Source organism: Nerophis ophidion, linkage group LG15, assembly GCF_033978795.1.
Source record: "Nerophis ophidion isolate RoL-2023_Sa linkage group LG15, RoL_Noph_v1.0, whole genome shotgun sequence".
Taxonomy (NCBI): Eukaryota; Metazoa; Chordata; class Actinopteri; order Syngnathiformes; family Syngnathidae; genus Nerophis; species Nerophis ophidion.
In genome coordinates, this window is record NC_084625.1 from 22,546,509 (window position 1) to 22,569,392 (window position 22,884).

The 22,884-nt window shown below is 38.7% G+C and overlaps 3 protein-coding genes across 5 annotated transcripts in view; 1 reads left to right on the forward strand and 2 right to left on the reverse strand.

Moving 5' to 3' along the window:
* LOC133569470 (brefeldin A-inhibited guanine nucleotide-exchange protein 1-like) overlaps nt 1-1,870 on the reverse strand; it is a 67,782-nt gene extending 65,912 nt beyond the window's left edge. For both annotated transcript variants that reach the window (XM_061921838.1, XM_061921837.1), the window contains exon 1: nt 1,515-1,870. In XM_061921838.1, coding sequence (XP_061777822.1) covers nt 1,515-1,638 — 124 coding nt within the window. In that variant the 5' untranslated portion in view covers nt 1,639-1,870. The remainder of the gene's footprint in view (nt 1-1,514) is intronic.
* Nucleotides 918-18,691, forward strand: LOC133569471 (golgin subfamily A member 6-like protein 22). Of its 2 annotated transcripts, XM_061921839.1 has the most exons (4): nt 918-1,600; nt 1,708-1,937; nt 15,219-15,704; nt 15,778-18,691. In XM_061921839.1, exons 3-4 carry the CDS (start codon nt 15,621-15,623, stop codon nt 17,020-17,022), a joined length of 1,329 nt encoding a protein of 442 aa, XP_061777823.1. In that variant the 5' UTR covers nt 918-1,600; nt 1,708-1,937; nt 15,219-15,620; the 3' UTR covers nt 17,023-18,691. The 2 variants fall into 2 exon arrangements, with proteins under 2 accessions (XP_061777823.1, XP_061777824.1); XM_061921840.1 differs by lacking the exon at nt 918-1,600 and having other exon boundaries at nt 1,695-1,937.
* Nucleotides 5,371-22,298, reverse strand: LOC133569910 (carboxypeptidase A6-like). The gene is made up of 7 exons (XM_061922499.1): nt 22,182-22,298; nt 22,010-22,114; nt 19,026-19,136; nt 18,762-18,852; nt 8,313-8,515; nt 8,160-8,244; nt 5,371-5,941 (listed from the first exon to the last, which is right to left on the reverse strand). The coding sequence occupies exons 1-7, from the start codon at nt 22,296-22,298 to the stop codon at nt 5,721-5,723; spliced, it is 933 nt and encodes a 310-aa protein (XP_061778483.1). The 3' UTR covers nt 5,371-5,720.
* Nucleotides 22,299-22,884: the final 586 nt, after the last annotated feature.

Consider the following 22,884-nt stretch of genomic DNA (forward strand, 5'->3'; position numbering starts at 1 on the left):
GCCAATGGTAGTTTTTGCTTTTGTTTACTTATTTTGCATAATTGAAACATTTGACCTTTGTTTTATTCTTATTAGACTCATAATTGTTGTACGCCGTGTGGCCTGCTGGGGCGGCGGGCTGAGAGTGAGGGACGCAAACAGACTGGACAAGTTGGTAGAGAAGGCCAGTAACGTGGTGGGAGTGGAGCTAGACTCTCTGGTGGTGGTGTCAGAGAGGAGAAGTCTAGAAAAACTCCTAGCCATTATGGACAACACCTCCCACCTACTACACTCGGACCTTGCGGAGAGAATGAGCACGTTCAGTGGAAGGCTCAGACTCCCAAAATGTAACACGGAACGACACAGGAGGTCCTTCATATACTGACAGCCATCAGCCTGTATAATGCATATGTTCCTTCAGACTGCACTTAAATGTACAATATATTTATATTATTCATATATTATATATATATTTCATATATTATTTATTATTATTATTGTTGTTTATTGTGAGCGAACTGTGGTGCTGAATTTCCCCCAGGGATCAATAAAGTACTTTCTATTCTATAATCAACAACTAAAATATAAAAGTTCAACAACGTTATTACAAAAAAGCATCTTCATCGGTAAAACTGCCCCTGCATTTACTTGTAATCAAATTGATAAAACAATTTAGAGCCAAGTATTATACACCTGTTAATTTACGAAGTGAGCATGGGCATTTGCGACATAAACCGGACGTGAGGTGTGGCAAACTTCAAAATAAGAGCGAAGAGACCAAAACAAGCAGGTTTAATCGCTCGTTTGAACGTTTGAGATAGTTAAAGTACCCATAAAATATTAAAACATTTCTTTAAAAATCAATGTTGGTTGCTACAAGGGTAATTTCAAAATCTGAACGTGAATGAGTAGGATTATATTTCATTCATGTCCGGAAGCGGTTTCCTACTACTTCCGTTTACGTATTTGCCCGAGCTTAAATACGGTGCTACTGACAGCTGTCACCTTCTCTTTTCCCTACCTCGAACTAACCCAAAAGTACAAACGACCTTTGAACACTAAATCGCTTAAAATGTGCATTAAATAACAGAACGAAGGAGTTGCCGCGACGGCAAGAGGGGCGGGCGCCGCGTCCCTTGTGTACCAGAAGGAGACGCCTGCAAGCATTGTGGCCTTAAAGACATGCCATTAAACGCTTGCAATAATTGTAGTGTGTCGGGACGTGTGCGTGTCCGCTATGTTGACGTTACATTGCTGGTGTACCCTTTGCAACTTTTGCACAGTTTTTCCCCCCCCTGCGGCCTACAAGCTCCCATCGCCAACTTAACAGCCGAGCACCTCCTTGCACCATTTCCGCGTTGAATAGCGACTCGTCGAATAAACACACCAAAGCAAATACCGATGTTGTCTTTAAAGTCATCAGGCAATAATGGCGGCGTTTAGGCGCGTATGTTGCAGAATAGCCGGCTTAATAAGTGGAGTGGGGTGCGCGACGTGTCTGAATAGACGACACACACACAAAAAACACAACTTACCGAGTGCCACTTCGCAGGCTTTGCGCAGTTGGGAGTGGTGGGCTTTTTTCACCTCCTTGTCCGCCAAAATCTTCTCCAAAGCTCTGGTAAGGAACATGTTTTTCGTCTTTTTGCCCTCAAACATGACGCACCGGAATTCGGGGCGCGGTGTGTAAATGTAATGTATGTGTGTATGTGTGTGTGTGTGTGTCAGGCCGGAGGGAGAGGAGAGGGCTCCAAAAATGATGTAGTTTCCCCCTCGGCGATGTCAGGCCACACCAAGAAAAAAACAAACGCACAAAAAGGTGGGCTCAATCCCGTCCGACGGACATCAACGACCTGCCTCCTGCGCCATGTTGGAGAGGAAGCGACGTCACGCACGTCGGCGAGCGGCCGCAGTGAGGCAGCAGGGAGATGCTGCTGCTGCTGCTGCTGCTCGGAGAGGTACTCCAAAACACCCTCATCTTTTCTCAAACTGACAGCAAAACTCTTTTTAAGGCATTTTCATACTATACTCTTATAAATAATATATGCTACATAAAGCATTTATTATTGTGTTGCTTGAAATAATAACGCTCTTTATTTTGATATGTTACTTATTGAAATTCCATTTTTATGATTATTTTAATAGAAGCAATTTGCATTTGGTCATCAATTTCTTGCTATATATGTAAATATATTGCTCTATATGTAACTTTTTGTGTCAACAACCTTCCTCTTACAATAAATAAATGACATGATATAGCAGCAATATAAATCCCTTTCTTAATTTCTATATATATACTATACATAAATTATTATAAATTTATATACATATGTATATACATATATGCATGTATATGTATATACATGTATGTATATATGTGTGTGAATATATATATATATATGTGTGTGTGTGTGAATATATATATAAATGCATGTATATGTATATACATGTATGTATATATGTGTGTAAATATATATATATATGCCTACTTCTATATATATGTGTGTGTGAATATATATATATATATATATATATATATATATATATATATATATATATAAGTGTTTCCCCCTTGCACACATGTAAGAGGGATGTGTACTATGGCCATGAGTTGTTTTTTTCCCTTGGCCTCAGTCTGGACCCGCTCTCCAGGGCCCAGGCTTAGACCGATTTTTTATTTAATTTTTTTTTTATTCACCCCCACTTGTTTACCTGTATCCCATCTTTATTTAAGGGGCGCCGGAAGTTGGCAGACCCGTCAGCGATCCTGTTCTGTCTCCCTGTAATGTTTGTCTCATCTTTAATGGGATTGTGCTGAAAAGTTTGATTTCCCCTCTGGGATTAATAAAGTATGTCTTATTCTGATTCTGAGTCTGATTCTAATATAAATTCAATGGATTTTCCTTATTTTAATGACTATTTACATTGTAGATTGTCATTGAAGGCATCAAAACTGTGAATATAGAGGAGTTATGTACTTAACAAAAAAGGTGAAATACCTGAGAACATGTTTTACATTCTAGTTCCTTCAAAATAGCAACCGTTTGCTCTTATTTTTGCTTTGCACACTCTTGGTATTCTCTTGATGAGCTTCAAGAGGTAAAATGTTTTTCACTTCACAGGTGTCATTGTTTTGATGCCTTCTGTGACAATCTACACTGTAAATAGTCATGAAAATCAATAAACGCATTGAAATTGAAAAGGTATGTCCAAACTTTTGGTCTGTTTATATATATATATATATATATATATATCCATCCATCCATCCATCCATTTTCTACCGCTTATTCCCTTCGGGGTTGCGGGGGGTGCTGGCGCCTATCTCAGCTACAATCGGGCGGAAGGCGGGGTACAAACAAGTCGAAACAAGTCGCCACCTCATCACAGAGCCAACACAGATAGACAGACAACATTCACACTCACATTCACATATATATATATATATATATATATATATATATATATCTCCATGCCTTTATTTTTTTCTCTATTTACATATTTTTTGCATACGACATTAAATGAAATTGTTTTTTTGTTTAATAAACGCAATGTTAAAATGATCAAGTAACAAAAAAAAAAGGAGCAACAGCACAATATATTTGGATTTTCCCCCAAATTCCACGCTTTGTATTTATGTTGAATTAAATTGTATCTTTTTATTTGCTTCTAGCTTTACTTAAAGTTCTAAATAAACATGCAAATTATCCATCCATCCATCCATCCATCCATCCATTTTCTACCGCTTGTGCCTTTTGGGGTTGTGGGGGGTCGCTGGAGCCTATCTCAGCTGCATTTGGGCGGAAGGCGGAATACACCCTGGACAAGTCGCCATCTCATCGCAGGGCCACATGCAAACTATTTTGTCAAAATTACATGATGACGATAACACAATATCTAATTACATGGCTTCATCCTTATGTTAACAGTAGGGCTGTCAAAGTTAACATACTTTAACTCATGTGATTAATCACTAAACATTATTGCGTTAATCATGTATGAATACAAATTAATTGCACAACTTGTTTTGGCTTCACAGTTTTCTTTACCACAATCAACTATCAGATACTGTAAAACTGTCAGCAAGTTTGGAACAAATAAATGACATGCATTCAAGTAAAACGTTTAAAATTATGTTTATTATAACATTCTACCAATACAATTTCACTTGTGTCAAAATATTGTAGTCTTTTTTTTAAGTCCATTGGAAGTATGTACACAAGTAATTTATTGCGATTAATCAAGCAAAAGAGTGACTCGTCAGATTAAAACTGAAATAGATATTAGTACTTTATTACTATTATTGATATTGATTTCTTATAATTACAGTACTTTTATAAATTCTCTTTGGGGTAAAGTTATTTTTCTTCTGGTAAATATTTGAACAACTTAAATGTTTCAATGTTGTCTCAAAAATCCACTCATAAGTAGTAACACAATATAATACCACAATACAGTATACTGTTTACTGCATTTAAATTAAATTCATTATTTTAATTTCCCCTTTTAGACTTCTATGGAAATACAGTAAAACATACAACTTAAAACTGTAACGATTGCGGGGCATCGTGGTGATGCGGAGTCGTTCTTTTAATGATGCAGTCGGGCTCGAACACAGCGTGAAGGTAAGAAATAAGTGATTTCTTTAACAAATAAAAATAGACTTAGTCAAAACAAACAGAACTAGCATGGGAGCCAGAAAAACCCAAAAGCGCTAGCATGGGAGCTAGAGAAATAACAGAAAAACTTGCACAAGGCACAAAAGGTAAAACAAAACTACTAGCATGAAAGCTAGAGGAGCGAAGGCTTAGCTCGGAAGCTAGCAAGTATAGATTTGGAATCGGAATCTAGGATCAAGGTCGTCACTGTTGTGCGAACAAAAATTAAGAGGCAAGACTGAATGAACAGAAAAGGCAGGCTTAAATAAAGACAGTAATCAAGAGGCAGGTGCGCATCAAAAGCAAGAGGCAGGTGAATCTAATGAGTAACTATGGAAACAGAACAAACCAGGATCTAAGGAAGTCAAACACTAACAGAATATAATACAAAAACGACTCAAACCCAGAACATGATATAATCCAGGCAGCGGATCATAACAAACACAAGGCCAATAAAAAGATGATTCTTTGTGTATTTACCATGAATTGATTAACGTGGACCCCGGCTTAAACAAGTTGAAGAACTTATTTGGGGGTTAGCATTTAGTGGTCAATTGTACGGAATATGTACTGTACTGTGCAATCTACTAATAAAAGTTTCAATCAATCAATCAATACTTAAACAAAATGGAGATATGTCACATGGTTTCCAAAACCTATCACTGTAGTTATAACTATTATTCCCAATGCACCAACCGGAAATGCATTTTTGAAAGAAAACATGTACATAGTCAAATAGCATATCAAACAACATTTATTCAAGTATACAACACCACACACAAAAACTGTTAAGCCGTTTTGGGATCCATACCTGAGTAATGACATGCACAGACAGGCTATTTCCTGTAAATAACACAAAAATCACATACAGCTGATAAGAAAAAAAAAAATATTTCAGCAATGAAGGCATTCATAGGTGTACATTAGGGTCAAATTCTGGTACTTTTTTGTGTCAGCAAAGTGCCGCTGGATCATGACAAGTGCTTCGATGTCCGCCACTTCCTGCGAGAAGCTTATTTTGCAGATTTTCAAAGAATGAGACAATATTTTGTATTAAAAACAAATTAAAATGATCTTATAGTGCATTTATAGAAATGGTAATGTGTCGGGGTCACTGTAAGGAGGGCACTTCTTCAGCAAGCCTGTGGCGATGGCCTTCACCGCCCGCATGGTCTCAGTGCACGTGGGGTTGATCAGAGACTCTGGCAACAGGAAGCCAAAGTAGCCCGTGTCCCTCAACTCGAACGCAAATGCGTATGGGATGCCGTTCCTGTAGGCCCAGTCTATGGAACTGCCTGAGCTAACATCTATGAGACAAGAACGCAGAGTGGAACACATGCGGAACACATCCATCTTTAAGTGACTTTAGTCCTCGTGTTACAATGTTTTGTGGTTCTGAAACACTCCCATTAATGATTAATATAGAGGTTGGAAAAACTATCGTTATTGAAATAAATCGCAATATATTGATTTTTGATGTCTTAGTTTCTATTTTTACTTTTAAGTTCTGTAAAATCGCCATCAATTGAAATGAATTATTTTATATATTTTGACTCAGTTTGTCAAAAGCTGTTTTACCGTCATTTAGTGTACATATTTAAATTGTATTTTAAGCTGCATTCTAAATTAATCAGTGAACTATGTAGAATATTGCAGTTTATTGCCATACTGTAGTGAAGTCCTTGCCAATACACAGCCCTAATTATTATTGTATAAAAAATAGAACTTGTTAATCAGGTTAGACATCTACAATTTTGTTCTTTCAGTTAAACTGTTGCCTTTCATGTTGTCTTCCAAGCTTGTGGTTATGGTTGAAGCATGCATACAGTTACAATATATATCACATGGTTCCATTTTCTCATTATAACAAGTCCGAAAAGGAGTAGGAAGAAGCAGAGCTTATTCAATCCTACCTCTTTTCAATTTTAAAGCCATTTTTAACAAATTTGTTAACTTCCTGTGCTCAATATGTAACACAACCAAATTAAATAAATAATCAACACCGTTTTTATGAATAAATAGTTAAGTAAGTTGTGATTCACATTATGAATGAGATTGTCTCATTTTTCATCCATCCATCCATTTTCTACCGCAGTATGGTTGAAGATGTCCATCCGGGTTTTTTTTCCCATGTACTTTTGTAAACACTTTTTGAGTTTGAACAGTTTGCAGTAAACTGGATCATATTAGTACAGTTTGTAAGCTCTACTTCCTCCTGCTCCTTTTCAGACACGCTGTAATGAGAAACTGGAACAATGTGATGTATCGTATTGCAATTTTATGCACGTTTGAAATAACCTAACACCATAACCATAACTAAGCAGTGTAGTGGTCTCATTATTGAGACAACACAGATCTGTTGACATGAAATAAACAGTGATAACTAAGCAGAGTAGAGTTTTCATTATTAAGACCACTATGAAATGAAAAATGATAACCAAGCAGCATAGTGGTCTAATTATTGCGACAACGTGGATCTGTTGTTATGAAATAGACAGTGATGATTTAGCAGCATAGAGTTTTAGTATTTAATCTACTATAATAAAAAAAGAATGTGAAAACTAAGCAGCATAGTGGTGTCATTATTGAGACAACACAGATCTGTTGCTAAAAAATAGACAGTGATAACTTAGCACCGTAGAGTTTTCCATATTTAGTCTACTCTGAAATGGGACGTTATATCCAAGCAGCATAATGGGCTCATTATTAAGACAACACAGTGCTATGAAAATACACAGTGATAACCAAGCAGTGTAGAGTTGTCAGTATTGAGACTACTATGAAATGGAAACTGATAACTAAGCAGCGTAGTGGTCTAATTATTGAGACAACACAGATCTGTAAGGAAATAAACACTGACGACTTAGCAGCATATAATTTTAGTATTGAGTCTACTATTAAAAAAAACAATGTGATAACTAAGCAGCATAGTGGTCTCATTGTTGAAACCACACAGATCTGTGCTATGAAATAGACAGTGATAACTAAGCAGTGTAGAGTTGTCAGTATTGAGACAACTATGAAATGGTAACCGATAACTAAGCAACATAGTGGTCTCTTTATTGAGACAACACAGATCTGTGCCTATGAAACAGACAGTGATAACTTAGCAGCGAAGAGTTTTCATTATCGAGTCTACTTTGAAATGGAAAGTGATAACCAAGCAACATAGTGGTCTCCTCATTGAGACAACTTGGATCTGTTGCTATGAAATATATAGTGCTAACTAAGCGGAGTAGAGTTTTCAGTAATGAGACCATTTTGAAAAGGAAAGTGATAACCCAGCAACATAGTGGTCTCATTGGTGGTCTCAGTGCTCCTTCCAGTGTGCAAGACAACCACAGGGATAAAGTAGAGGAATATTTGTCTTATTGTTTAATTTGAGCCTTGAATTGAATCTTTGGATTACTGCGTTAATGTGTGCTTCTTGTGTTCTGTGACCTACTCAAATGTTCATTTAGCTACAAGTGGAGTAACAAAGGTGTCATGACCGAGGACCTCCTGTGTCTTCTAAGTAATACTCACAGAGGGTGGTAGAAGCAGGTCCATATCTGTACTTGATGCCGTAGGCTGAATAAAGTGCTGTGACGGCATTGTGAGCTGCCGACTCCTGCCAAAGTGACACACCCAACAGGTGAGCAGATGGTTGACCCGGCCGTTAATTGAGTGTGTCCTCACCACGCAGTTGAAGTTGGGGATGGTGGCGTACTTGTAAGAGTACGGGTAGAGGAGCATTTGGGCGTAGGCGTGGATGGAGATGTAGGCTTTGACCCGCTTCTTGTGCTTGCGCAGAAACTTGGCCACCGCCCTGACCTCAGGTTCAGACTCGGGGAAGGGGCCGCAGTACGTGTCATCGCAGGGGTGGGACGACGCTCCCTCTTCTGCGGGTGGGGGGGAACCATCAGGTAACTATTGTCTGTTGTTAAATGACAATACTATATAAATGCATATAAATAGGCCCTATTATGCAAAACCATATTTTCTTACCTACTGCACTGCAAAAACTGAAATCTAAGTAAGATTAAATATCTCAAATAAGGGTGACATTTGCTTATTTTCTGTCTGATAAGATCATTCTTCTCACTAAGCAGATTTTATGTTAGTCTTTTACTTGTTTTAAGGATTTTGGTCCTAAATGATGAGTAAAACATGCTTGAAACTAGAATATCATCTGTTGCAAAGCTGTGTCATCAAGACTCACATGTATAAAACTACTTTTTCAAAGTAATAATTTCTTATTTCAAGCATGAAATAAAAAAAATCATGATTTTGACACAATTGTGTCAATTAAAACAGATGACAGTCAAATGGACTTTGCTGTTTTATTTTCAATGAAACAATAGACAATACGTACTCATAAAGTAGTACAGTTGGCACAGTGCAGTAAACTGACGGTTAATATTTAAACATTTAACATATGACATTTCAAACTATTTTGAACTGAAATAGTTCATACACATTCAGATAAAATATTCAAAATTACAATTTTAAAAAATTTGGCTGGGGGCCGGGCTGTATATATGCGCACTAATTGACTGAAAGAGCACGCACTTGGCGCGATGATGTCATGTTGTCGATGGAAAAATACATTTTTAGACCATTTGATTTGCCCGAGCGGCTAGGAGACCCCGAGAGAAACAATTAAGAACAATAAATTAGTTTTTAGTATAAGTTCGCTGGTTTCAAGAAATGTAATGCCGAGAGCATATCATTATGTCAAGCTAATGACACTAGCATTTACTTAAGAATATTTTTCAACATATTGAGCAAAAAGGTCTCTTTTTTTCTACCAACAAAACTGCAGTTGTTATTAGTGAGAATATACTTATTTTAATGTATTTTTGGGTTGATTGAGGTTAGCAAATTTGATTTGTTTTGGAAAGTCTTGACAAGGCAAATTTTCTTGTTCCATTGGCAGATAATTTAGCTTAGTTCAAATAAAATACCCCTAATTTTTGTATTTTTCTTCTTGTTTTTGAACACTGACTTTTTGCAGTGTGGTACCCGTTTTTGTGTATTTGAGATCTGCATAAGTCACAAAAATGTGAACCTAAAGCATGGAGGCATGGCGAAGCTATTTATAAAAAATCTTGCTTCTTCCAAACTTGCTCCAAATAACCCTTAGTTACATAAGTATATATCTCCATTTTTGGTAAAGGTATACCCAAAGCCTTTTGCCCGAGTCCGCTATTTTTTATGCAGTTGTAGTCACTGAGTTTCCCCTCTTTCTCTATCCTCTTGGTGTTGGGCAGACTGGCTCGCATATGCATCTAAAGTAGAGTATAGTTCTAACTTATATCTGTCAGTAGACTCCATATGGAACCACGAGGTGGGGAGGCTGTCAAAGTGGGCTTGGCCTGAAGGTGGACTTCAGCACGTAAATAGGACCGCCCACAGAACAGGGCATTCTGAAGACCAGGGGTCACCAACCCAGTGCCCGCGGGCACCAGGTAGCCCGTAAGGACCAGATGAGTAGCCCGCCAGCCTGTTCTAAAAATAGCTCAAATAGCAGCACTTACCAGTGAGCTGCTTCTATTTTTTAAATTGTATTTATTTACTAGCAAGCTGGTCTCGCTTTGCTCGACATTTTTAATTCTAAGAGAGACAAAACTCAAATAAAATTTGAAAATCCAAGAAAATATTTTAAAGACTTAGTCTTCACTTGTTTAAATAAATTCATTTATTTTTTTACTTTGCTTCTTATAACTTTCAGATAGACAATTTTTGAGAAAAAATACAACCTTAAAAATGATTTTAGGATTTTTAAACACATATACCTTTTTACCTTTTAGATTCCTTCCTCTTCTTTCCTGACAATTTAAATCAACGTTCAGTGGGCCTACCGAGGATGTCGTTGTGGTTTGTGTTGTGGTTTGTGCAGCCCTTTGAGACACTAGTGATTTAGGGCTATATAAATAATCATTGATTGATTGATTGATTGAAGTATTATTTTTGTATTTTATTGTAAAGAATAATAAATATATTTTAATCTAATTCTTCATTTTAGCTTCTGTTTTTTTGACAAAGAATATTTGTGAAATATTTCTGTAGAATCAAATTTGAATCTTATTTTAAAGTCTTTTGAATTTCTTTTAAAATTTTTGTTCTGGAAAATCTAGAAGAAATAATGATTTGTCTTTGTTAGAAATATAGCTTGGTCCAATTTGTTATATATTCTAACAAAGTGCAGAATGGATTCTAACCTGTTTAAAACATGTCATCAAAATTGTAAAAAAAAATCTTAATCGGGAAAAATTACTAATGATGTTCCATTAATTCTTTTTTTTTATTTTTTCAAAAAGATTCGAATGAGCTAGTTTTTCTCTTCATTTTTTTCGGTTGAATTTTGAATTTTAAAGAGTCGAAATTGAAGATGAACTATGTTTCAAAATTTAATTTTCATTTTTTTTGTGTGTTTTATCCTCTTTTAAACCGTTCAATTAAGTGTTTTTTTCATCATTTATTCTCTACAAAAAACCTTCCGTAAAAGGAAAAAAAAATGTACGACGGAATGACAGACAGAAATACCCTTTTTTTTTTAATATATATACAGAATGATTTATTAAAGGTTAATTGAGCAAATTGGCTATTTCTGGCCATTTATTTAAGTGTGTATCAAACTGGTAGCCATTCGCATTAATCAGTACCCAAGAAGTAGCTCTTGGTTTCAAAAAGGTTGGGGGACCCCTGCCGAAGAGACAGTCAGAAAGCGGCTTTAAGATGGTCTGTAAAACAACATTTAAGCAATATTTGGACAAAAAAAACCACCATTACATGTTATGTAAACCACAAGGAAGTGTTTTAGATATAGAAAAAAACCCTTAATATGACCTCTTTCATGTAGTCTGTTTACAGACTGTATTAGAATTCGATTATAGTCGCAAGGGGTGTACAAAAGAACGGTACTAATGAGGTACCGTGGTACTCATGAATTAAAAATGGTACTAGCCTCTACTTCCTTTGAAAAATTTCAGTACTTTTTTATTTCATGGACATCATAATGCTGGTTTTAAGAACTGAGGTGCACATCAAGAGTCGACACACACATACAGCGCTTGCACGCAAAAACAGGAGGACAGAAGAAAAAAATGAATGAATAAATGGCTTTAAAACTAACGATAAAGGTGGCGCTTAAAAACCGAAGCGCCACTCTGGAAGCGGTGGAAGGGATTCATATGGGCCCCATTGATGAATGAGAATAGAAAAATGGGGAAAGGGAAGGGGGTCAGTCTGCTGAAAATGATGCAAAATGCATAGCAACTGATGCTGTGGTCTAAGATGGAATTGCCAAAATACACTGTTTAAGATATTTAATGCTCTACTGCCACCTGGCAGTTAAAGTGGATAATGCACCCGCAAATTCGTCACATGTCACGTATCAGGTAAACCGGGACGAATGGGGCCATATGAATGAATCCCCTTCCTGTTGTAGCTAGCGGCTAACGTCCATCCACAAAGTGTTTTAGCTACTTCTAAATCACTAATCCTTGGCTCCATGGCGACAAATAAACTACATTTCTTAAAAATATTATCACGCAAGACAAGGAATAGCTAAACATGCTTCACTACACACCGTAGGAGGATACAATAGCTAACCGCTAACAGCAAGCCAGCGCTCATAAATGTGAATAAATAGGTGGATCTACACAAATGATACCAAGTACTACACCCAATATAGTCAATACTACAATGATTACATTGTTTTTTTATTGTAATAAAATTTTGTCATTATTTTATCGCCTATGAACTCAGAAAAAATGTCCCTGGACACAGGAGAACATTACGTATGACCAATGCATGACCCTCTGTACTGCAAAAAGGAGCTGTCAAAATATAGGATAAAAAGCTTAGATTTTAGGGAAAATACTAAAAGTGAAATTAACTAGCTGCATGGACAGATAATTTTACTTGATAAGAGATCCTAAATTAAGATTTGTATATCTAGAAATAAGCAAGACTTTTAAGCTAGAAATAAGTATTTTATTCTAGCATTTTTCAACTTGCAATTATGTATCCGGGAGATGTTGCAGAATCTTTAAAGGCCTACTGAAATGAGATTTTCTTATTTAAACGGGGATAGCAGGTCCATTCTATGTGTCATACTTGATCATTTCGCGATATTGTCATATTTTTGCTGAAAGGATTTAGTAGAGAACATCGACGATAAAGTTCGCAACTTTTGGTCGCTAATAAAAAAGCCTATCCTTTACCGGAGGTCGCAAACGATGACGTCACCCGTGCAAGGGCTCCTCACATCCTCACATTGTTTATAATGGGAGCCTCCAACAAAAAGAGCTATTTGGACCGAGAAAACGACAATTTCCCCATTAATTTGAGCGAGGATGAAAGGTTCGTGGCTGAGGATATTGATAGCAAAGGACTAGAAAAAATAAATAAATAAAAAAAAAGTAAAAAAAAAAAAAGGCGATTGCATTGTGAGCGATTCAGATGTTTTTAAACACATTTACTAGGATAATTCTGGGAAATCCCTTATCTTTCTATTGTGTTGCTAGTGTTTTAGTGAGATTATATAGTACCTGATAGTCGGAGGGGTGTGTCCACGGGTGTCTTGACGAGTTACGGCGGCAGCAGCAGCACGACAGAAGTTCCGCTGATCTCTGGTAAGAGGCGACTTTTTACCACAATTTTCTCACCAAAACCTGCCGGTTGACAAGTGGTCGGGATCCATGTTCGCTTGACCGCTCTGATCCATAGTAAAGCTTCACCTCCGGGAATTTGAAACAAGGAAACACCGTGTGTTTGTGTGGCTAAAGGCTAAAGCTTCCCACCTCCATCTTTCTACTTTGACTTCTCCATTATTAATTGAACAAATTGCAAAAGATTCAGCAACACAGATGTCCAGAATACTGTTTAATTATGCGATGAAAAGAGACGACTTTTAGCCGCTATTGGTGCTGCGCTAATATGTCCCCTCCAACTCGAAACATCACGCGCACGCGTAATCATTCCGCGACGTTTTCAACAAGAAACTCTGCGGGAAATTTAAAATTGTAATTTAGTAAACTAAAAAGCCGTATTGGCATGTGTTGCAATGTTAATATTTCATCATTGATATATAAACTATCAGACTGCATGGTCGGTAGTAGTGGGTTTCAGTAGGCTTTTAAAAAATGATATGTTGGAGGAAACCAAATAATCTTATTCGAATAGTAATTTTGAACTAGAATTTAACAAATATAATTTTTTCATGCTAAAAATAAGATTAGTCAACAACAAAAATAGGTAAATAGCTCTTCAAACTATGGAAATGTTTAGAAATGTAATCTTAAATCCTGGCAAATTGCAAATAATTTGCAGTGTAACTACTTGGTATGGCTCCGAACCCAAATTTGTAGTAGCAGCTAAAACTCATGTGAAGTATCCAAACTGAAGAATGAGTGCTTATTACATTGTAACATACGTATAGATAAAACATGTCAAAACAGAGAGTGAGCAGATATTAACAGTAAATGAACAAGTAGATTAATAATCCATCCATATTTTACCGCTTGTCCCTCATAATTTTGACCAAATAATACCATGAAAAAATTACACAATACGTTGTCTGTCTATCTGTGATGGCTCTGTCATGAGGTAGCGACTTGTCCAGGATGTACCCCACCTTTCGCCCGAAGGCAGCTGAGATAGGCAATGGATGGATGGATGTTACTGGCCCCCGCGACCCTGAAAGGGACAAGCGGTAGAAAATGGATGGATGGATGGATTTTACTGGCCCCCGCGACCCTGAGAGGGACAAGCGGTAGAAAATGGATGGATGGATGGATGTTACTTGCCCCCGCGACGCTGAAAGGGACAAGCGGTAGAAAATGGATGGATGGATGGATGGATGGATGGGTGTTACTGCATATGTCAGCAGCCAAAGTAGGAGCCTTTGTTTGCTTACTTGCTACTAAAAGATAAGTTGTCTAGTACAGTGATCTACAAACTGTGGTACGATACATCTAGTGGTATGCCAAAAATCACTTGATTATAAAGTACAGTGTTTTTTTCCTATAATCAACACAGTGTTACTGTTCACACTGTGTGTAATGTTACAGTGGTCAAAAATATTCAATATATTTGTTAAATAAAACATCTGCCTTGTTTTTAATGAATACTTAGGCCTAATACACTACTGTATTTTACTGTTGGTTATTATGGTGGTACGTGGAGAGCCAAGTGTTTTCTCAGGTGGTACTTGAAAAAAGTTAATGAACCACTGGTCACTATGTTACTTAATGCCAACATTGTTTTTTGATTGTAATAAGAAATGTGTGTTAATTTTTAATAAGATTTTCTGTTAAAATTAAGACGATAATTATTATTTTTTGTAGTGTCCTTTTATTTTGAACGGTATATAAAAGTATCGAAATACATTTTAGTACTGGTACCAAAACATTGGTATTGGGACAACCCTAATAGCCGCATATATGTAGTGTCTATTGGACAACAAGTCAACTGGAGATTCTCTTTTTTTCTCTTGGAGGTGTGTTCTGGGCTCCATGTTGGAAAAACTGCCATGACACCGTTTCTGCTTTACAATGTCACACGGCATGTTTTTTTTTCTTTCTTTTTTTCTCAAAGAACCACAGTTCTACCAGTGCTGGCAGCATTTGTGCATCCCCAGACCATACCACTGCCAACACCAGGCAAGCAACAATCATCTCGCTATTGATACAATAATGTTTGTGTGTCAAGCTGCACACTGACTACTCTGAAGTATATCCAATTTTGCTTTCTATATACAACCAAGCAATTGGATTCATTGTGAGCGTGTAGTCACGAGGTTTGCACGTGTCACAGCGGTGTCACAAACACCCGAATGACTTTTTTTATTTATACATCGCTCCTTTGTGACTCTTGGCGCCTTTATGACTGGACGGTTTTGATCCTTCTGGCGTCTCCCTCTCCTTTACTGACTTTTCTACAATAAAGTCACAATTCCCAATAAAGCTAAAGTATGGTCACTAATTAGCAAACACCAGTATGGATAACAAGGAGGAAAGGATCTCTGAAAACACAGACAGGAGGGAGTTTTCCAACGCGGCCAAAGCAGACTATCCAAGGAGGGTAAGTTGAAAGCGGGAACGACAGCTTTGAGGCATGTTGAAAGTTCGGAGTCAACATTTACCGGTTGTTTCAGCCACATCAGCAATGGCATCAGGGCAAGACTACAGAGGGTGGCCACCACAGACCGGGTGGCCTCAAGCGGGCCCTCTACTACAGCGAGAACACCAACAGGGAGCTGGCGGCCCAAAACGTGGCCTTGAGGGAGCAGATGGACAGCGACCGCAGACGACATCACGAGGACAGGCAGAAGCTTCACAAGGCTCTGGACGAAGCTCGGACCGGACGCACCACGCCGGAGATGGAACAAAAGCTGCGGGAAAAGGAAAACGAGATGAGCACCCTGAAGAACGCGCTGGCTGTGGCTCAGGCGGAAGCGGTGCAGGCCCGGAAGTACTGGATGGAGGAGCACGAGCTGCTGAAGGCCAGGGAGGACGGCTCTGAGAGCATGGTGGCGGCGGTGAACGCCGAGTGGCAGCAGTGCTGGCTGCTGCGCGAGCAGGAGACGGCGGCCCAGCTGCAGGCTCAGTGGGAGAACATGCAGTGGCAGATCGAGGAGATGGAGGCCCTTTTCAACTCCAAGCTGGAGAACATGCAGAGACACAGCATGGACACCACTGACTACTTCAAGACGGAGATGGAGCGCCTGCAGTGGCACATGGGCTGCAGCATGCAGGAGAAGGACGAGATCGTGGCAAAGCTGACCAATGAGAACTGCATCCTCGTCGCGGAGAACGGCGCCGTGTCCGGCCAGCTTCTCAAACTCGAAGAAGAGACGGCGGAGCTGCAACGACGACTCTACTCTCTGACGGAGGACCTGAAAGGGAAGCAGGACGCCAAGAAGGCTGCTGTTGGCGAGGAGCCGCCCGCAGCTGCAACCTCCACCAAGGAGAGTGACCAGGAGCTCCAAGAGGCTGTGGAGCTGGAGTTAAATCAGGACGAGGTGAGCAACCTCCATGTCTCTCTGGAAGCATCCAGGAAGGAAACAGCCAATGTCAGGAAGTACTGGATGGAGGAGTGTGAGCAGCTCAGAAAGACGGCGGCAGAGAACACCAAAAAAACGGTCGCCACCATCGACGCGGAGTGGCAGCTTTTTAAAAGCGAGTGGGAGCGCATGCAGACGCACATGAGGCAGACCTTGCAGGGGAAGGACGACCTGCTTGCCAAACTGCAGCAGGAAAACTCTTTACTGGCGGCACAGAACATGAAGATGACATCACAAATGCAAAATTGTCAACTAAAAGACACGGAGGAGCTGCGGAAAGATGTGTTGGAGGGTCAGTCGAAAGCTGAAGAAGCGCTCCAAACAAGCATTTTGTAAACAGTCTGCAAAAATATTTTGGTTTTTGAAAACTGGTCAAGAAAACTCTTGAGGTCATACGAACGCAAAATATCTCAGTTGGGACCGCCATCTTGTTTGTCTTGTTAGTCCACTTCAGCTCAGTGAGCGGCGAAAACACTTTTTTTGTTTGTGTGATGCAATCACAGAAGTGTGCCAGTGATGTCACAGAGGACATGTGTGATGATAACCATTGTCCCATTGCTGTCCTGAACACTCAGTACAATATGACCGAGTCAACGAAAATTCAGCCTTTCGCTAATATAATCAAAGGATAAGCAGAGATTGTGTTTCGAAGAAAAACATTATTATCACTGTTAAATGTTACTTTAAATAAGTGCTTCTCAATTATTTTTTGTTATGGCCCCCACTCTCTGCCAGGACTATACGGTATTTGTCTATAAAAATGTTACAAGTACACCTCTGCCTAACATTGTATTCTTAGCAATATTATAGAAAACAAAGAAATATAGAAAAATAATAAATGTATTAACATTGTTTTTAGTGTGTTACAGAAAATATTTATAGTGCATCAATTTGTCGGATATTCAAAAAAATCAACTAAATATTTAAACTTGAAACATTTGATATCATTTGATGATGAAAAACAAAATTAAACTCAATAAATGACAAAAAAATAAAATTGTTCAGCAATTATAAAACACTTTAATCCCCCAAAAAATAATTTCTGCTGGTTTTTGTTTTTAGTTTTTTTTTTTATCAAAATGAGAAATTTGTATTTAATGGCTACAATGAGCTTTTTAACACAACCCCCCGGCATCGCACTTCCCCCCCCAGGGGGTCCGCCCTACTATTTGAAAAGAACTGCTTTAAACGTTGCCAATACATACATACTGTATGTAGATGGCATTATTTCCTCAGGTTCCCCTAAACTTGTGTAAACATTTTTTGTGAAATATGCCTAAAACCATGGAGTCTTTACCGCCATCTAGATTGATAATAATCACCGATCTGTAAATTGAACGCACTGCGATGCAGCATAGTGTAGCAACTAGAGTGTTTAACTAATGTGTTTTCAAAAATGTTTATGTTTGTATGACCGTTAAAAATACAGAAATGTTATTGAAAACTTAAGCACACAGTGTACGCAACCCTGGTGGCAACAGTTAACCATTTCCATGATCTGCTGTGGGTTATGCAACTTTAAATTGGTACAGAAGCGCAAAATTCAAACAGCCATCTTTGTGATTTTTTCCTCCATAGAAAGATACCAATTGAGGCAAAAAGTGTAATGACAACCACATCCATACATGGAATTTACTACAATGCAGCGATACCATAGCAAACACAGCAGGCTAGTATAACATGACAATATGAAAATGCTACTTCCAACATTGCCCATGCATACAAATACAACATATGAAAATGCTACTTCCAACATTGCCCATGCATACAAATACAAACACTGGCAACCATAGTTTCACTCTGGAACGGACCACTTCATTATTTCCTATCACAAAATGTTGATTGGGGTTGAGCCGAGAGTTTCCACTGTTAAGTCAAGAGTATGTTACAGGAAAAGTTGCAATAGGTAAAAAAAAATTATTGAGTCATGTCTTTAAATTTCTTTAAAATGGATGTCTATTACTCAGTGAATAAAGGTTTGCATAAATAAACTGTTGTGCCTGTGCATAGGTTTTATAGTAGTTATATTTTCCCATTCAACATTGACAGTACCTTTTTATATTGGTCACACTCACCACACCATTTCACTTTCCAATTTCTGTTAGCATCGACTCCTCTGCAATGGAACTTGCGGTTTTTAGATCGGGTCTTCCTCCAGAATCGATCCTACACATATAAGAAACACACCTTTAATGACTCTGAGGCCTACCACCATTTACGCTGCTCTGGGGGTCCAATTAGGATCGGCATGTACTGTTACAGGCTTTCAGGGCGCTGTAATTTTGCTGTGCACTGTTTTTATTTAATGATTCATAGTTCATGCTTTGCTTATGTCATACTTTGGTCCAGCTGAAGTGGTATCCATCCACGTTGAAGACAGGCATGATGTAGAAGTTGAGCTGGTTGAGCAATCGTCGTGTGTTTGGGTCATAGCGGTAGGAATTGATGGCCTGTAATATCACAGGAAAACACTTTGATCGGATTTATGGCCAATGGTAATAATCTTAATTCAACCAATGTGTTTCAATTGTCTTACATCAAAACCATTGATTTAACAATTGTGCTTGAAAAAATAAATATTGTACTTTTTTAATACAATAAATAACCTCTCATGTAAGCATACAACATGCTTGTAGTCATTTTGGGAAGACTGATTGTCCATTTCAATGGACACACCCAACAATAAACAATATTGACTGATAATTTCAATGGACAAACCCAATGATAAAAAATATCTAGTGACAAGTCTTTCATCCATATTTTTTCTACTGTTTTGATGAGAAGGAAACTATATTTGTTAATAAAAAAACCCTGAAATGATCGACAACGTACAGCAGTTTATAGTTCTCACGTCCATCCTAGTGGACATTTGACAAATGTTTTGCCACTTTTTTAAAAATAGACTATTTTACCAAAAATACTTTGTGTGCGCAAATGGCTTGCTATGTATGACATACTGGGGCAGCCATCTTGGGATGCTGAATTGTCAATTTCAACGGACAAACCCAAACAATAAATATTTAATCCGTCATCTGATGTACTGTTTTGATGAGGAGAAAAAATATTTTTGAAAGAAACAAACACATGATCAACAATTTACAGCAGTTTATTGTAGTAAGCTCTCATGTCCACTACTGTGGACATTGAAAACAATTGTTCAGATTATTAAAAACAGACTGTAATTAAAACCAATGATTCCAAAGACATGCACCTGGGGATAGGTTGATTGGCAACACTAAATTGGCCCTAGTGTGTGAATGTGAGTGTGAATGTTGTCTATCTGTGTTGGCCCTGCAATGAGGTGGCGACTTGTCCGGGGTGTACACCGCATTCAGCCCGAAGACAGCTGAGAATAGGCTCCAGTGACCCCAAAAAGGGACAAGCGGTAGAAATGGATGGATGGATGGATTAAACACTCGCGCTTAAGAGAAAACTTCCAATTTCTACTTTTCTAACAGACTAACTTCAAAGGTGCGCAAACGACATGATGGCAGCTATTTAGCTATTCTAATGGACAAATCTGCAATGACAAACATGTATTGATTATTTCATTAGTTACGTTTTTTTCTGTTCTGATGAGAAGAAAATTACATTTTTTCAGAAGTGAAGGCCATATGTCCATCACAGTGGACATGAGGCTCACATGTATTTTCAGCATTTTTTAAAAAAGGGGGCTGTATGTTATGAAACACTTTTACTCCATTTTTACCCCTTTAACACAATAACTTCCTTTTTTCAAGCTCATACAACATTCTAGCAGCTGCCTTGGGAAGACTTGTCCATTTCAATAAACAAACCCCTAAAAGGCAAATTCACCTTGAAAACCCCACAAAGTCCTCTGGCCGTTTCTTCCATTTTCCATCCATTTCTACCGCTTGTTCTCTTTTGGGGTCGCGGGGGGGCGCTGGCGCCTATCTCAGCTACAATCGGGCGGAAGGCGGAGTACACCCTGGACAAGTCGCCACCTCATCACAGGGCCAACACAGATAGACAACATTCACACACTAGGGCCAATTTAGTGTTGTCAATCAACCTATCCCCGGAGGGAACCTACGCATTCACGGGGAGAACGTGCAAACTCCACACAGAAAGATCCCAAGCCTGGATTTGAACCCAGGACTGCAGGAATTTCGTATTGTGAGGCAGACGCACTAACCCCTCTGCCACCGTGAAGTGAAGCCCCTCTGGTCGTTTCTATTATTTGTTAAAGTTTTTGGTACTAGAATAAAGCTGTGGATTGCTTGTCCTTGTGTTGTTCAGGAGTTTAATTAAATGCACAGTGATACTGTTGGCAATTCATCCTACAGCCTGGTTACCATTGCATGAAGTAGAATGACACACTGCCCTCTAGTGGCGCTAAGGGGTTACTACATGATGCTGTTGGCTTTACAATACAATGCAATGCAAATATTTACAGCACTTCACTTTTTCCACATTTTGTTATGTTACAGCCTTATTTCAAAATGGAATTAAATAATTTTTGTCCTCAAAATTCCACCCACAACACCCCATAACGACAATGTGTTTTTTAGAAATTGGCATGGAGTAGAACAGGCCTGGGCAATTATTTTGACTCAGGGGGGCCAGATTTAGAGAAAAAAATGTGTCTGGGTGGCGGGTATAAAAAGCTAAAAACGCTACGACCGACTGCCTTAAAAAAACAAAATGGAACTTAACATTTTTTTTTTACTGAATGAGGCACCCAAAATGTACTTGAAAATAATGTGGGATTTCCACTATTAACTATGAACGATAAAACACTGAATATCGACAACATATGAACATCACCCCCTCGATCGACATTTTAAAATCTAACAAAACACAACAAAAATGAAACACACAGCGAAATATGAACGCGAAGGGTCACTAAACTTCAAAACTTTGTTTTAAAAATCTCCATCCGTGTCTGTGCCTGACACCCGTATTTCAGGCTGGCCGCCTCTGGAAACACTCTGTGGAAACGCTCCCCACCCACACTGCTTGGTGCCTCATCACTTATATTACCATAGTAACTAGTATATCATGCAAAATGCAGAATCCGACCATTGAAGTACTTTGTATAGTTCAAGACTTACGGTCATTTGAAAACATCACTACACATCATAATGGCAGCTACAGTTTCCATCCTAAGGATCCAGAAAAAAAATATTTGGGAATGTCTGGCGGGCCAGATTAAAAATCTTAACGGCCCCCAGGCCCTAATTTGCCCAGGTCTGGAGTAGAATGACACGCTACCCTCTGGTGGTGCTAGAAGGTTACTACATGATGCTGTTTGCGTATTGTGTTCAGTATTGTGTTCAGTATTGTGTTCATGTAGGACTACCTCTTTGACGAACCACTGACAGAAAGCGGGGCCTATCCACTCCCTAGCGTGGACCCCGCAGTCGATCCAGACGGCTTTTTTCTGGGGGCGACTTCTCTTTCCTAGCTGACAGGAGATGAGCGTTGTCACTTGATGCTGCTTTGACGTGCCTGCTTGTGTTTTGGCCCATTACCTGAAGGACATAAAGCGGTCGTCCCTCATAGGACTTCCCGATGGAGAACATTTGGAGTAGGTCAGGATAAGTTGTGTTCATGTCAAACATCCACGTCTGGATCTGGACACAGTGCATCAGAGCACAAATAGTAAATAGTGAGTTAGATCAGTGTTTTTCAACCTTTTTTGAGCCAAGGCACATGTTTTTCATTGAAAACTTACAACCAGCAGAAAACATTAAAAAATGAAACTCCACAGCCGATATTGACAGTAAAAAGTTGTTCTCGCAATTAAAGTTAAGGTAAAGTACCAATGATTGTCACACACACACTAGGTGTGGTGAAATTTGTCCTCTGCATTTCACCCATCCCCCTGATCACCCCCCGGGAAGTGGGCGGAGCAGTGGGCGGTAGCGGCGCTTAGGAATCATTAATGGTGATTTAACCCCCAATTCCAACCCTTGATACTGATTGCTAAGCAATGGGTCCATTTTTTTAATAGTCTTTGGCATGACTCGGCCGGGGTTTGAACTCACAACCTACCGATCTCAGGACGGACACTCTAACAACTAAGCCACTGAGTAGGTTGGATTCATAATTGTTGTATATGAATTCAAACCATAACAGATCATGCTTCACTACAGCTCTTGTCTCAAAGTAGGTGTACTGTCACCACCTGTCACATCACGCCGTGACTTACAGAGTTATTTGTTGTTTTCCTGT